The sequence below is a fragment of the Oculina patagonica genome, chromosome 6, assembly GCF_052425735.1.
Source record: "Oculina patagonica isolate OP01 chromosome 6, crgOcupat, whole genome shotgun sequence".
In the NCBI taxonomy this organism is placed as follows: domain Eukaryota; kingdom Metazoa; phylum Cnidaria; class Anthozoa; order Scleractinia; family Oculinidae; genus Oculina; species Oculina patagonica.
Window position 1 is genome coordinate 26786033 of NC_135763.1, and position 13687 is coordinate 26799719.

At 38.3% G+C, this 13687-nt stretch overlaps 3 protein-coding genes and 1 pseudogene across 4 annotated transcripts in view; 1 reads left to right on the top strand and 3 right to left on the bottom strand.

Annotated features, from left to right (window-relative positions):
- The window catches only part of LOC144658220 (uncharacterized), a 77612-nt gene that overhangs the window by 34227 nt on the left and 29698 nt on the right, over positions 1–13687 (bottom strand). The window lies entirely within an intron of this gene.
- The window catches only part of LOC144658160 (uncharacterized), a 36153-nt pseudogene that overhangs the window by 6952 nt on the left and 15514 nt on the right, over positions 1–13687 (bottom strand). The gene's annotated exons all lie outside the window — the stretch shown is intronic.
- Positions 2854–8085, bottom strand: LOC144658230 (uncharacterized). Its single transcript, XM_078518622.1, has 6 exons — positions 7972–8085; positions 6978–7215; positions 5660–5879; positions 5188–5244; positions 4641–4724; positions 2854–4268 (listed from the first exon to the last, which is right to left on the bottom strand). Exons 1-6 carry the CDS (start codon positions 8021–8023, stop codon positions 3831–3833), a joined length of 1089 nt encoding a protein of 362 aa, XP_078374748.1. The 5' UTR covers positions 8024–8085; the 3' UTR covers positions 2854–3830.
- Positions 8366–13089, top strand: LOC144656386 (uncharacterized). Its single transcript, XM_078516608.1, has 3 exons — positions 8366–9149; positions 9211–10489; positions 11591–13089. The coding sequence occupies exons 1-3, from the start codon at positions 8383–8385 to the stop codon at positions 12410–12412; spliced, it is 2868 nt and encodes a 955-aa protein (XP_078372734.1). The 5' UTR covers positions 8366–8382; the 3' UTR covers positions 12413–13089.

Here is a 13687-nt window from a genome sequence, read left to right on the forward strand (position 1 = left end):
CCGGGGCCACGCTTTTCACTGAGAATTTTAAGCTCAAGTACAACGGCTTTATGATCCGGAGCGTTTGAAACTTTCGTATTAGTTTTAACGACCCAGTTTTCCACTGATTTCGATACTAGGAAGAAATCAATTCTGGATTTAACTTTTAGCGATTTGGACTCATAAGTAAAGCTTCTTTCATTTGGATAAAGCTTCCTAAAAACATCGATTAAGCCAATGTCATCCATTATCGCAATAAGTTTATCACGATATAAAGTTGGTCTCCAAGGAATACCGCCCTTTTTGTCACAGGCTTGCAAGGTAACGTTCCAATCGCCTCCCACAATAAGATTACTAATTTCCGTGTGTGACATCAGGTATCTATTTAAAGTTAACAAGAATTTCTGTTGTTGTTGAGAGTCATTCGGAGCATAAATATTGCAGATTGAAATTTTGGCTGAATTGTAGATCAAATTAATTGACACAATTCTGCCGTCAAGATCCTTGCCGGTCACTTGCACGTTCAGTTTGCTTGAAGGATTTATCAAAATAGAAACTCCTTTGCTATGGGTTGACCCGTGGGAAAAGAAAATAGCACCTCCCCACTCACTCTTCCATATCGGTTCATCTTTTTGTTCCGAGAATGTTTCCTGGAGGAGGTAAATCTGGCAATTTTGATCTTTCAGGAATCTAAAAATACTCCTTCGCTTAACTTGGTTTCTTAAGCCTCTAACATTTAAAGATAGGATACTGATGTTTACTTGCGTCGACATGACCGTTACATGCTAATGTTGACAAACGATAATTCTATCATGAGAAACAACTACTGATAACTGAGCAGATTTGAAATTCACAGGTTCGCAATAATACCAACTTATGATTAGACTGTCGCTATGAAATAAAAAGGAAGAAAACAACAAAATTACACTGACGAATACAATCGAAACAAACACATACACAAAACACAAACATATACAAGCGTATAACTGCATGCTATCTAAGGGCGTAAAGGACTTTGTGTCTTATCCGTCCTAATTCGAATTCAAAACAAAAACAATAATTTATCAATTGAACTTAGAAATAAAGATGCGCTAAAGCGCAGTCAGGCTATCTTACAGTCATACGTTGTCGAGGTCTTCCTGGGAATGGATTCGTTTGGGTGCGCCATCAGGCGAGGTCTTCACAAAAATCTTGCCGTCCATGGACCACACACTGACCAAAAGTCCATCTTTTCTCATTTGGTTGGCTTCTTTCATTAAATCTTTTCGGAAGGACGTTAGGTTTTCATTGATGTAGAGTCGTTGGGAGGCCAAAGCCGCGGCTATTGTGGAATGTGGAAACAACTATGTAATCTTCACATTTTTAAGTTCCGTTCGCTTCTTATAAAGTGCAGTTTTCTTCTTGTGGCTGATAAACTTTACGATTATATTCTTCGGGTTGTTCTTTCCACTGTACAATTTATGTGAGATGTCGATATCTTCACTCTGGATCGGAACATTTAACACCTCACCCAACTTGATGACCACATCTTCCGTGGAAGTGTACAAATTTTCAGGGACGCCGTGAATTTCCACCGAGTTCTTACGTGTGTACTGTTCCAAATCATCATGGCTTTCGTACAGCTCATCGATCTCCGATTTCTGATCATTCACTTTCTTTCTAAGTGCTTGTACTTCGAGTTTCAGCGCATCGTTAGCTTTCATCGCTTTACTTAGTGACACCTTCAAGGAATTAATTTGCTTCTCTTGAAAGCCGAAGGAAGATTTTAAATCGGCCACCTCGCTTGCCAGCTTTCTGTTTTCAGTCTGGATATCCTTAAGAGTGGTTTGAACGCTTGAAAGCATATATCTTTTATATCTCTAAGGCTCGGTTCTTGCTCAGGAACACAGTAATTTTCAAAGAGTTATTTTAACTCCTGTAAAGGGGTTAAACTAACTCCTCAAGGTGGAGTTATTTTTTATGGAGTTATTTTAACTCCTAAAGGAGTAATTTTAACTCCAAAAAAAGAGTAATTCGCCCCAATAGAGGAGTTGATTAACTCCTAAATTGGAGTTACACTGTGGGGAGTTATTACAACTCTGATTACGGAGTTAAATGTAACTCCTTCATGGAGTTAAATTCCAATTTAACTCTGCAAGAGGAGTTAAATGAACTCCTCTTTTGGAGTCATTTTTAGGGTGTTATTATAACTCCACTTAGGGAGTAATTGTGGAGTGATTTTAACTCTCTAGGAAGAGTTAAAACTCTAGTTTAAGAATTATTTTCGTGGAGTTACTTCAACTCCGCTTGCAGGGAGACTTTATTTATAAACCCCAAAGCCTCTGCTCATTTAGTTGCATCACTGACACGCAAATGTCGTCGGTATACCCAACTCCACACGAGTCCTGAACAAGAACATGCCCGGCGAGAACATAGAACATGCCCGGCGAGTCGCGCGCTGCGCGCATAAACTTAATGGAATCTAAAGAGCCTTCTGTTTGGAATCCCAGTGTTTTGTCTAAAGGAACCTTTTGCTTGCAATCCAAGAATTTTTCAACCGTGGGAATGCTTCGTTCATAAGCGAAACCCGATAGAATTGCAGAAAGTCGGGCGCGACCTGGCGCGACTGGAAGTCTGCTTTCAATTATTAATTTTTACAGACCACGTGATTCGTTCCGGGCCTACTCGGCAACGGATTTGAAATATTCGGCCGCCATTTTCAGGTAACGTTTCATCGACGCACGGTTGAGTCATCGTAAGGTAGTTTTTAATCGATAACACAGGAAACTTTCCAATTTTCCAGAATGGGTTAAAGATGGTAAATTTGTGGGTTTTACTTGGGATCTTGGTGGGATTTTCCCAAACTGGGAAAGTTCTACCAAAACCAAGCATGGGTTTAATGAAACCCAACATAACCCCAAGAATGGGATTATATTGACCCAGTCTATCCCCAAGAATGGGATTATATTGACCCAGTCTATCCCCAAGAATGGGATTTAGTTGTCCCAATATAACCCCAGGAATGGGATTACATTGACCCAGTATAACCCCAATAATGGGATTATATTGACCCAGTTTAACCCCAAGAATGGGATTATATTGACCCAATACAACCCCAAGAATGGGATTATATTGACCCAGTATAATCTCAAGAATGGGATTATATTGGCCCAGTATAACCCCAAGAATGAGATTATATTGGCCCAATATAACCCCAAGAATGGGATTATATTGGCCCAATATAACCCCAAGAATGGGATTATATTGACCCAGTTTAACACCAAGAATGGGATTATATTGACCCAGTTTAACCCCAAGAATGGGATTATATTGACCTAGTCTAACTCCAAGAATGGGATTATATTGACCCAGTCTATCCCCAAGAATGGAATTATGTTGTCCCAGTATAACCCCAGGAATGGTATTTTATAAACCTAGTGTGAACTCTAAAATGGGACTATAATCATCTCAGTTGATGGAATTTATTGCAGTGCAATAATTAATTGTACATGTACATACATGCATGTACCATGTAATAAATTTGGCATGCAATGTTAACTTTCACATAATCTCTTTGAAGTGTGTACATAATAAATTTGTACTTAAGAAGAACTGTCAACAGGTCAACTACATTTGCTTCATACAAAACCACAACATATTAACATTAACAGACTGGCATGCTCAACCTGAATTTGAACTTTGAATTTGAACCTGAATTTTCAACCTGAATCAATATGAACCTGAATTTGCAAACATTCTTATCATTTCTTTGAAGTTTCAACACATTGCAATTTAGAATTATTGCATACTAAAAATGTTAAGTTTCTTGATAACAACTGTCAACAGCTCACTTGTCAGCTTACTTTTTATGTCTAAGCATCAATTTTTTTGAGAACTTTCACATTGTCTCGTTGCAAGTTGTTTATGTTGCCATTTAATGTTGCATAGTTATGCTTTATAAGTTTCTTGACAAGAACTGAAAACAGCTGACTTGGGGTGAGACTTGTCAGTTGACTTTTCTTTACCCCAAACGTTGATTTCAATGTGGTTATGACTTGTTCTCTGGTTAAAACAACGCCAAAAACAGCTTTGATGATAAGTTGTAATGATGCAGTTGAGGAAGGAACTTTGACATTCACTGTGTCTTGATGACCAGTCCCACTGTCTTTTGCAGAAGTTACTTCAGCAGTCGATGTGTCTTGAACACCACTCTCACTGCCTTGGCCACTTGAGCCCTCAGATTCACTATCGCTAACAGAGAAAGTTGACAAGGATTCCCCACTTTCTGATAATAGGTCAGGATCGATATCCTAATCAAGACAATGAAAACAACTAAGTTGTTGACACATACTTCTTACTACTAACACCAATACATGAAAAGGTAGAATATCAATAATGCCTAGAGGGGGGGATACTCCCATATATAGCCTATAATAATGCAACCCTACAAAATGAAGAACAATTTCATGTAAATGCATATATATGCATATACTGTTTCATTCCAGAACCTTTATTAGTAGTAGATAAGTGTGCGCTTAATAAAACAGCTAACTGCTGAAAGGGCCGGGATGTCTATCAATAATGTTATCTCAGGGGGAACTACATGTGAGCCTGTCATAATAAATTTAACAAGAAACATTACAGAAAGATGAAGACTAACACAAACCATGGGAGCAACTAACCTGTTCAGGTGAGGTTGAGATTTTCTCCTTGGTAGCTTTAAATTTCTTGCTTGGTGGTGTTGAAGATGCTTTGCTTTTCACAGACTATGAATGAATACAGCCACCAAGAATGAATGCACAGTGAAGTTGCTTTCAAATTGAAGGACTCTACTAAGTGCACTCCGTGTAAGGGTAACTGTACACTGATGAACTAGCGATTCCAAGGGCGATTGTCAAGATGAATAAAGGAAAATAACATGGGATTTATGTCGTTCCCCTAATAATATTTCTAATTCTAACATATACATTAACACACAATAGGATTTGTTACACCAATACAATCATTCACCCTGTGATTGGTTTCATTTTTCTCAGTAGTTGAAACCTTCCAATAAACAGAACACATCATAGATCAAGCAAAATTTGTAGAGACACTTCCTTGGGTATTAAGTATCACGAATTTCAATCAAAGTCAGACGACCAGATTTTGGTACAGTACATACGTACTTTCAAGCACAAGCACGTGCCCCCTTGTGTGTGCTCACAAAAGTAAACAAAAGAATATCACCTTTGAACTTTTAGCTGCAGGTGCAATGTCTTTTGAATCTTGTCCATCGTTTACAATCTAAAAAAGGGGAAATCAAAATGTTATTAATTCACTTTTAGCATAACAATAAAGATATTGATATTAATATATAATATCATTTGAAAACAATAAAATAGAACCAATTGCCATATGAATAAAGAGGTTACCCTAACTTCAACTTTTCCTTGTTAGGAGCTAGTGGTTATTAAAACCTTATGGTATAATTTAATACACGTAACAAGATGTCTTTGTTCAGTGGACAGTGAACTGCCACAAAGGCCAAGCATCCAACTATAACAGCTACTGAGTCTTTGCTGGGAGTTGTTTACCAGCAGAACCTCAACTGTATTTAACTTACTACAGTCAAACATGTACCAAGCAGACACTGTTTGAACTCCCACAATTTAATCTTTAATTAAAAATAAAAAAAAATTAGAAAGCATACTGTATATACCTGTTGTTCATTGTTCCGTTTTTTGTATCTCCGTTGCTCATTGAAAAAATCCTGGATATGTTGGGCGATTCCCTCGCTGGTGAAGCCAATTTCTGGCATGCCACATTCTGCTTCAATTTGTGATGCAAATGTATTTAATCCAGCTTTCTTTTCAGGAGTGTTAAACTTTGGTAAATCTCCTCTCCAATGTTCACTGGCTAGGATACCAACCCTCTTGCGCCTGCATAATAATTAAGGTTTCATTTGATCAGTTCCATTAATTTCTGAAATAATTGCTACATTGCAATATTAAGTGGCTTAAACTCTACATATGAAAATGCATCTCCTGCTCCAAACAAAATAAACCTGCAGCTTTTAATTAACTCACTGAGTGAGAGCTGTGGAGAGTGCGTAAATTTGTATTGTAATGTGTGGCTCACTGGCTGCTTTTTAATATCCATGCATCTATTATTTAGTAAATACACCATTATTGTCTCTCATCCTTGCCAACTCAAGGGTTTTCATATAAGAGTTTGAACTGGAAATTTTCATAGGTGGGCAAAAATTTTTGAACTGAATATAGTGTATTTCATAGGAAACTTGGTTATGATGCTCAAACTAATGCATGGTTCAATTTCTACTGCCCCTTCCCCTCTCCAGGCAACTCCTGGGACAAAGTTCGCCATTACAGCCCAAGGGTGGAAATTTAGAACTGAATGTTGTACTTCTCTTGGGCGCACATCATGAAAAATAATACAAAACAAAAGTTTCTGGGTAGATGACAACCACAAAAAAAGTAGTCTTGTCCCAGAGTTAGGGGATTAAAGTATCTAGTCATTAGCCATGCAAGGAATTTTATGGGCAAAAATTGGCATTGAACTTTTAAAATGTAAGTTCTAGCAGACTTCAATGCTGGGAAATCCCTTCAATTTGTAAGTTAAGACCTTTTTTTGTAAAAAAACACAAGATAGGAGCATTAAAAGTCAAAGAAATGCAGGCAAGAAACAAAAACAAGTCAATGAATGTTTCTTGACCTTTGTATTAGCCATACGAGTGTGGAAATTGCCTCTATCTTTGTGCCTAGGGGTGGCGGATGGTAACAGTAGGAATTAAACCATGCATAACCTAGCAAAATCGTTTCACAGCTAGTCAATTTGCCTGGTCACCTGAACCCTTAATAGGTTTAGCCGATGTAAACTTTGCCCCCTTTCACAACCCCTGGGGCCCATTTCTGAAACAGAAATAATTCTACTATAAAATGGAAACATTAACAGGCATCACAAAGGAAAGTGCTAGCTATCACAAACTATCACAAAGTGTACAATCACATTAGTCATACTTTGACAAATACTGTCTCTTCATTTCAGGGTCAAATCCTGACATAGCACCCATAGTTGGTTTTAAACGAGGACTTGTAACTGGTGATCTGCCCACTAAATCAGTAGGAAGCACTTTTAAAAACTCGTGTTTGAAGCGCACTGCAGCTCCATATTTCAGACCAAGGTTCTTAAAAATTCCTGCGTCAGCATCTTTCTTCAACAAGTCAGCAATAATAGGGTAGCTTGTTATCTCCTCTTCTAGATATGAAAGTAAACAGTGAAACATTTGTAACCAAACTCTAAGCAATTAATTTCTAAAGTAAAAGTCTGTATGTGGAGCTTTATAGCAGTATTTCGCGCGAAAAAGCTCACAATGGAATCAAAACGTGAACCAGACAGCAAAATATTAAAGAATAAAAGTATTGAAATAAAAATGAAAAAAGAATACCCTACAACCCGTTCTTCTACATGTACATTCCTAAAATGAAACTCGACTTGGGTTGCAAGCGAAATCAACATGAATCCAAGCGAAATCAACATGCACGAGATACAAGGAAAAACTGCCTTCGAGCATTTGCGCGCCAAATGCTTCTTCTTAAGCTTCGGAGAAGTTCGATGTCAAAAAAGACAAATATTTACGTAAATTTTAATTTCTGCAATTTCTGTGAATTAAAAACTTACGATATCAAGTAAAAGATTCTACTGCTGAAATTTGGGGGATGTAGCCATGGTAGGAAACTTGTAATCGTATTTTTTTATTTTCCATATTTTTGTCTTGTACATGCAACGCGGCGGCAGTGCCGAGTGTCAACAGGAAAATTTACAGACGAATGAAATGAAATGATACTACACGTTCCCCATCAAAGTTATTAGGTGTGATGGAGTTCAAGCTAGTTCGAACTACTAAGTAATTTACCGTATTAAACCAGTGGCAGCGCCTTCGTTAGCGTTTTCTATTAGTGTTTTCTATTTCATCCAGCTGCGCGCGTGTTCCGCTTCTGAATTAATTCTTACCTTCAAAGCGTTTCGCGACTTCTACACCAAAAAGTGTCGTAACACGTTCCATGATGTTCTTCTCCTGTTCTTGTTCGGCAGGTGGACTGCTGATGCGCGGATTCTGCCATACCCTTCAGTCCCGGCCTTCAGTTAAAATTAACTTAGTCTTCGAAACGAAGCAACAGCAATGGCAGTCAAGATAAATGAGGAAAATAAAGTGTTTGTTTCCCGGATGTTTCCCGCTCTTTTGGCCTCACTCGATAAATCGGATAGTTTTATTGGTCCGTGAATGCACACGTCTCGTCACGTGCATTTGACAAAATACAATAGCTTCTTTGATTGGATAGTGATTTCATTGCCGCGAGGAACATGGGTAAACGTTTTCGCTGAGTAACCGTGTCGCTTAAACAAAATGGAGGACTGTTCGAGATGGAAAGCTGGTCGAGAGAAGAAATCTCCACCTGTAGTTGTAGCGCAAGAACATACAGGCATGTTCACTGTCCTTGTTTTCAATGCCGTGGAAGTGCAACGGATAGAAACACAGAATTACGACACTGGCGAGAACAACAGTGGCTCACTACTGAAGTTGAAAGTGACAGCACAGTTTCCTTCCGTGAAACATCGACCGCTACTCATCCCAATCCGGAACCAGCTGAAGTTGAAGCGAATTTTAGCGATGGATCCGATGAAAGCGAAGTTGTTACTTCTATCAGTTCAGACTTTGAATTTGAGGATCCTCCTGGTCTACAAAGTATGGAACCTCAAAACCCTCTCAAGAAAGTGATCCTAACAGCAGTTCTTGACGCTCTGAAAGTTATGGATGAAAGTGGGTCATCAATTAAAACTTTTGAGGAAATCTTGAACTATGGGAAAACAATGCTGTTCACTTTAATTGATGAAAATGTTGACCTTGATGTTCTAAGTACAATGTGGCCGAAAAATTGGAATGATGTTCAACTTTTATTAAGGAGTGAAGGTTTTGAAGATGCTAAGGAATACTTCATATGTTTTTGTCGCAGTGAAAAAGTGATTACGAGGAATAATAAAACACATACCAAATTTGTGTATAGTGGGAATTACAGTGTCATGGATCAGAAGGATGCCCGCTGTACTCACTGTGGAAATAAAGGCTATCTGAAGTACTACTATCTCGGCTTAGAGAATAAAGTTAAAAACTGGTTCAAAACTGAAACAATGTGCTCTCTTAACTTGGGAGGAACCGCTGTGGGGGGGGGGGGGGGGGGGGGCACTTATAGCCCATTGGGATGGATGGCAACCATTTGGAACAAGTTTCAGAGGATGTGGCTCCTTTGAAGTCTCCATTGCTAACATGAAAAAAAGTGACAGGTGCCATGTTGAGGAAGTTTATGTGGTCGGCTTTGTCCCTTGCTCTGACCTCCCAAAGGATTTACCAGAGTATTTAGATCCTTTTCTCAAACCACTAATGGACGATCTTTCTAAAGGATTTATTTCTGGTTATAACATTCCTTATCCCCTACAGTTTACAAGTGACGAATTCCATTCTTCTGAAATTGAAAATATCCGGTTGTTGCTTTTATGTTGGACAGGAGACCACCCAGGGCAGTGTGAAGTTGGCAAGTTTCTAAATCAAGGAAAATGTGGATGTAGGAGAGAGAAATTACAGGGACAACAACTAGAAAATTCTTCTAACAATCATTACTATTATGGCAACAACAGATATTACTTTCGCCACCCATGGGAAAAGAGGCAAATTGAACAAGAGTTGGAAAACCTCTATGACATTGAAAATGAGACAAGAACAAGTGTAAGAAAAGCAATGTCATCAAAACTTGGTTTCACCGGTGTATCGTTGCTTCACAAGGTTTTATATCCTCTTTATAAATTTGATGTCATAAGAGATATGGTTTATGATGTTTATCACACCATCCCTTTAAATGTTGTTAAAAACCAACTGACCAGACTGCTGGAACTTGAAATGGTAGACACAGAATACCTTGACAAACAAATAAAAGATTTTCCTTGGAGCAAAGAGTTAAAAGATGGCAGACTCCCAAGACCGGTTGGAAAGGAGTGCAAAGGGATTGGTCACTGGAAAGCAGAGGGGCTTCAAAAGTTCTCTTTTCCCATGACAACTTGTATATTTGAAGACAAATTTAAGGATGACGAAGAGTTTCAAATTCAAACACTGGTGTCCAGGCTGACAGAATTGCACTTTTACAGTGGTAGGCAGGGCTGGACTGATGAAATGATAAATAGTCATTTAAAATTAGCATGGAGACTGAACATACTTGTTGAAGAGTTACAAGGGCTGCAAATGTGCACCATTTCTTTGCATAATTTGTTACACATTCATGAAGACATTATTAACTTTGCTGCTTGTGACAATTATTGGTGTGCAGTGTTTGAAAGAGCGGTAAAACATTATGTTAAAAAGTCACACAACTGCAAAGGGATTGAACGGACCTTTGCAAGTTCTGAGGCACGAAGAGAATTTCTGAAATCTCTTGGAGGTAAAGGAGTGACCAGTGAGCTTGGCAAGCATGATGTTTCACAGGTGAGATTTTAAGTACATTGTAATATAGAATTTATTACATTCATAAATAATTTTATTTTAAATTCCCTCTTAAATATATTACATGTACATGTATTTAAGAACAAAATCAATAAACTGTGGTGTCCTACATGTAGATGTTGAGCCAAACATTCCCATTTTCCCCCCCAAAATACTTTCTCATTTCAAAGCAGAACTGAAAGTCACCGTTATTCTTCATGACAAAATATGAGAAGCCTGGGAAAATTACATGTATGATATCACAAGGTTTGATTATTATAATGTTATTGTACACATGGGTTTCTGTTCAACACTTACATTTGAAACACTAGAACAAACCTCTGGTACCCAGGATAATGGGTCAGGAATGTGGTTGTGATTTATTTTTTAAACAAGCTGGGTTTGGGGGCACAAGTGGGTACTTGTTGGGCAGGATTTAGTTACAATGTACATGCAAATCACATTTAGAAATGTCATTTTTCTGACTCAGTCAGGAAAGTGGTTGTAACACATACAGTCTTATATTTTCCCTGGCTGCTGGCTTTAATCTTCATCCCTGTGAATAATAAAAACATACATTTTGTGCATTGCATAAAAATAGCATCTATTCATTAAGGAACTTTTCAGCTGCATTGCATTGTACATGTAGGTATAAATTCATTTAATTCAGAAGCTAAATAAACAGACCTGAAACAAATATTCGAAAAAAATTAATGAGAATATGAAGAGGTTAAATAGAAGTGCTTGTACCTAGTTCGCTGAATTATATTACACAAACTCTGTTCGAAATATATGAGAAAACATCAGGTAGAATGCCACTTATTTGTGCTTCCAACCATAAAACACATACAATAGCCTGTCCCCACCAGGGGCAGGAAAAAGAAATGGCGTAACCCCACAATGCCTGTTGGGCACAAGATATAATGGTGCTAGGTTGAGGGGTGGGAAACTCATAAATTTCTCCCTACATTTGTTTATACGAACCGGTAATTTCAATTATACTGGCAGGCCACTTTGCGGCCCTGGTATAACTGAGAGTTTTTACTTTTTTAATCTTCAACCTTCACAATTGAGTCTGAGGAGACTTTCTTTTTCTCAAATCAGGGTGTTGTAAGCTCAGTTGAGACAGGGAGGAAGATTGCCAGTGAAGACTCAGCACCAAGACAGGCTTTCCTGATTGGCTCCATAACAAATGTCAGACCTCTACAGAGAGATGATCAGTTAAAAATTTCAAGAGAATTGGCTGTTCCAATGGACCTGGTATCATCTTCAGCTTTATTTTCAAAAAGATGTTTTTTGAACAATGTTGGATATGATGGTACAATGTGTTCTAGTGGTGATTGCTTTCTACTTGCAAAGAATGGTCAGGAGACTGTAGTAAAGATTGAAACATTGCTATCAGTTAACTGCGGGAATGACTTATGCAAGATATTAGGAAAGGGCTACTTGTACCCATTCCATCAAGATGCAGATGGTCAGATTTCTCGCAACTACTGGACTGGTTTCCCCAAGGTTGGGAAAAATCCATCAAATGAAGTCACTTTTTTTCTGACAGAGAACATCTTGAGAAAAGCTCTGTTATATGACTATGGCAATGATTTAATGACTGTTGTGGACTATATGCGTCCATGGAATCATTTCCTGCATGCAGATGTACCTATTGTGCCTGTATATCCAGTTAAGGGTGATATGTTGCTTATTCAGGGTGAAGGTCCCAGTGATGTCTGGTATGGTCATGTACAAGACATTGATTATATAAACAAGACAGTTGTTGTGTATTTCTTCATCGAGAGTCACCGATGTCAACATGTTTTTGTCCGTGAGTCTCGTGGTAGAGGTGCAAGAAACACAGTATCTTGGAGGTCTGTAATTGGAATTGCTGATGGCCAGTGGAGTGGTCCTGGCATGTGGACAAGGGATTCTTGACTTTGAAAACAAAGTAAGACATTGCAACGACTGATTCCTTATTGTAAACGTACCCTCACATTGAATTGATGGTATTAATTATTCAAGCATGCTTAGTGATAAATAGGTTTCAGTAGAAAAAGAAACACAGTTTTTTATAAGTAGTGGGCAAAACCTGTAGCTAACCAGCTAATACAAGTACATTGTATACTTTTACAGCAATGCACTCTAAAGTGTGACCATTTATTAATTCACATTGTTTCGTGCTTGCAGACTACCCAATCAGAAGTTGAAGAATATTTAACAATTAGATGGCAAGCTCAAGGTTTCTATTTAAACAATAGAGTGTTTCTGTCGAGGAACTATCGGCTGATAGTTGCCCCGTGGAAATTTGTTGTTCTTAAAACAAATATTAGCCCGAGAAGCGAAGCTTCGAGGGCAAATATGCTAGTTTTAAGAACATCAAATTTCCAAGGGGCAACTATCAGACCGATAGTTCCGAGACAGAAACACTCTATTATCTTTATTGTTCACCACTAAATTTTCTTCCGTGCGCACATACAAAAACAAGCATCGTGAATTATTTTCACTTTTCAGGATAAAAACTCAATTGAAAGCCGAAATTTAACAAACGAAACAAAACCAGACGAGAAACCCACTAAATGCAGTGAATTTGGTTGGGTTTTTTTGTCTGCAGGCACGCTTGTTTACAAAAAAAGGCACGGGTGCGCTCGCAGGGGTTTTATTAGAAGCCGGGACCCGGGTACCGGCACCCGTCTACTCTAAGTACAGTACCCGCCTTCGCGAAAATGAGGTCTCAAGTAGAAATACAAGATCTATCAAAAGTCAGACTAACCGAAACATCTTTTCACCATTCTCCTACATTGATAGCAGAGTCTAACCAGGAATTGCATCACAGTCCTTTTTCATAATTAATATTCTTGTGTCCGGATTACCGAGGGTTTCCTCAAGAATAATTTCAAATTGATCGCATCGCGTTCCCGCGAAACGCACGCCACGAATCAAAGTAGTAACCAGGACCTCTAGGAGAAAGAGAAAAGGCCGAACAAAACAAAAACATGGCGTATATAAAAAAGTGTAGGTAAAAATAGAACCGGGAAAACCGCCTTTGAAAATTGTTCGCCACCGATTCGCCGTTTTACTTCCCGACTATCAGGCCTCTTGTGAGGATGATAAAATATAAATAATCAAAGACCGGCTCTTCTTGTTATTGTGGATCCTGAGAAGCAATGCGAGTTAGACGATATACACTTTAAAAAAATTTTAACTACCTAA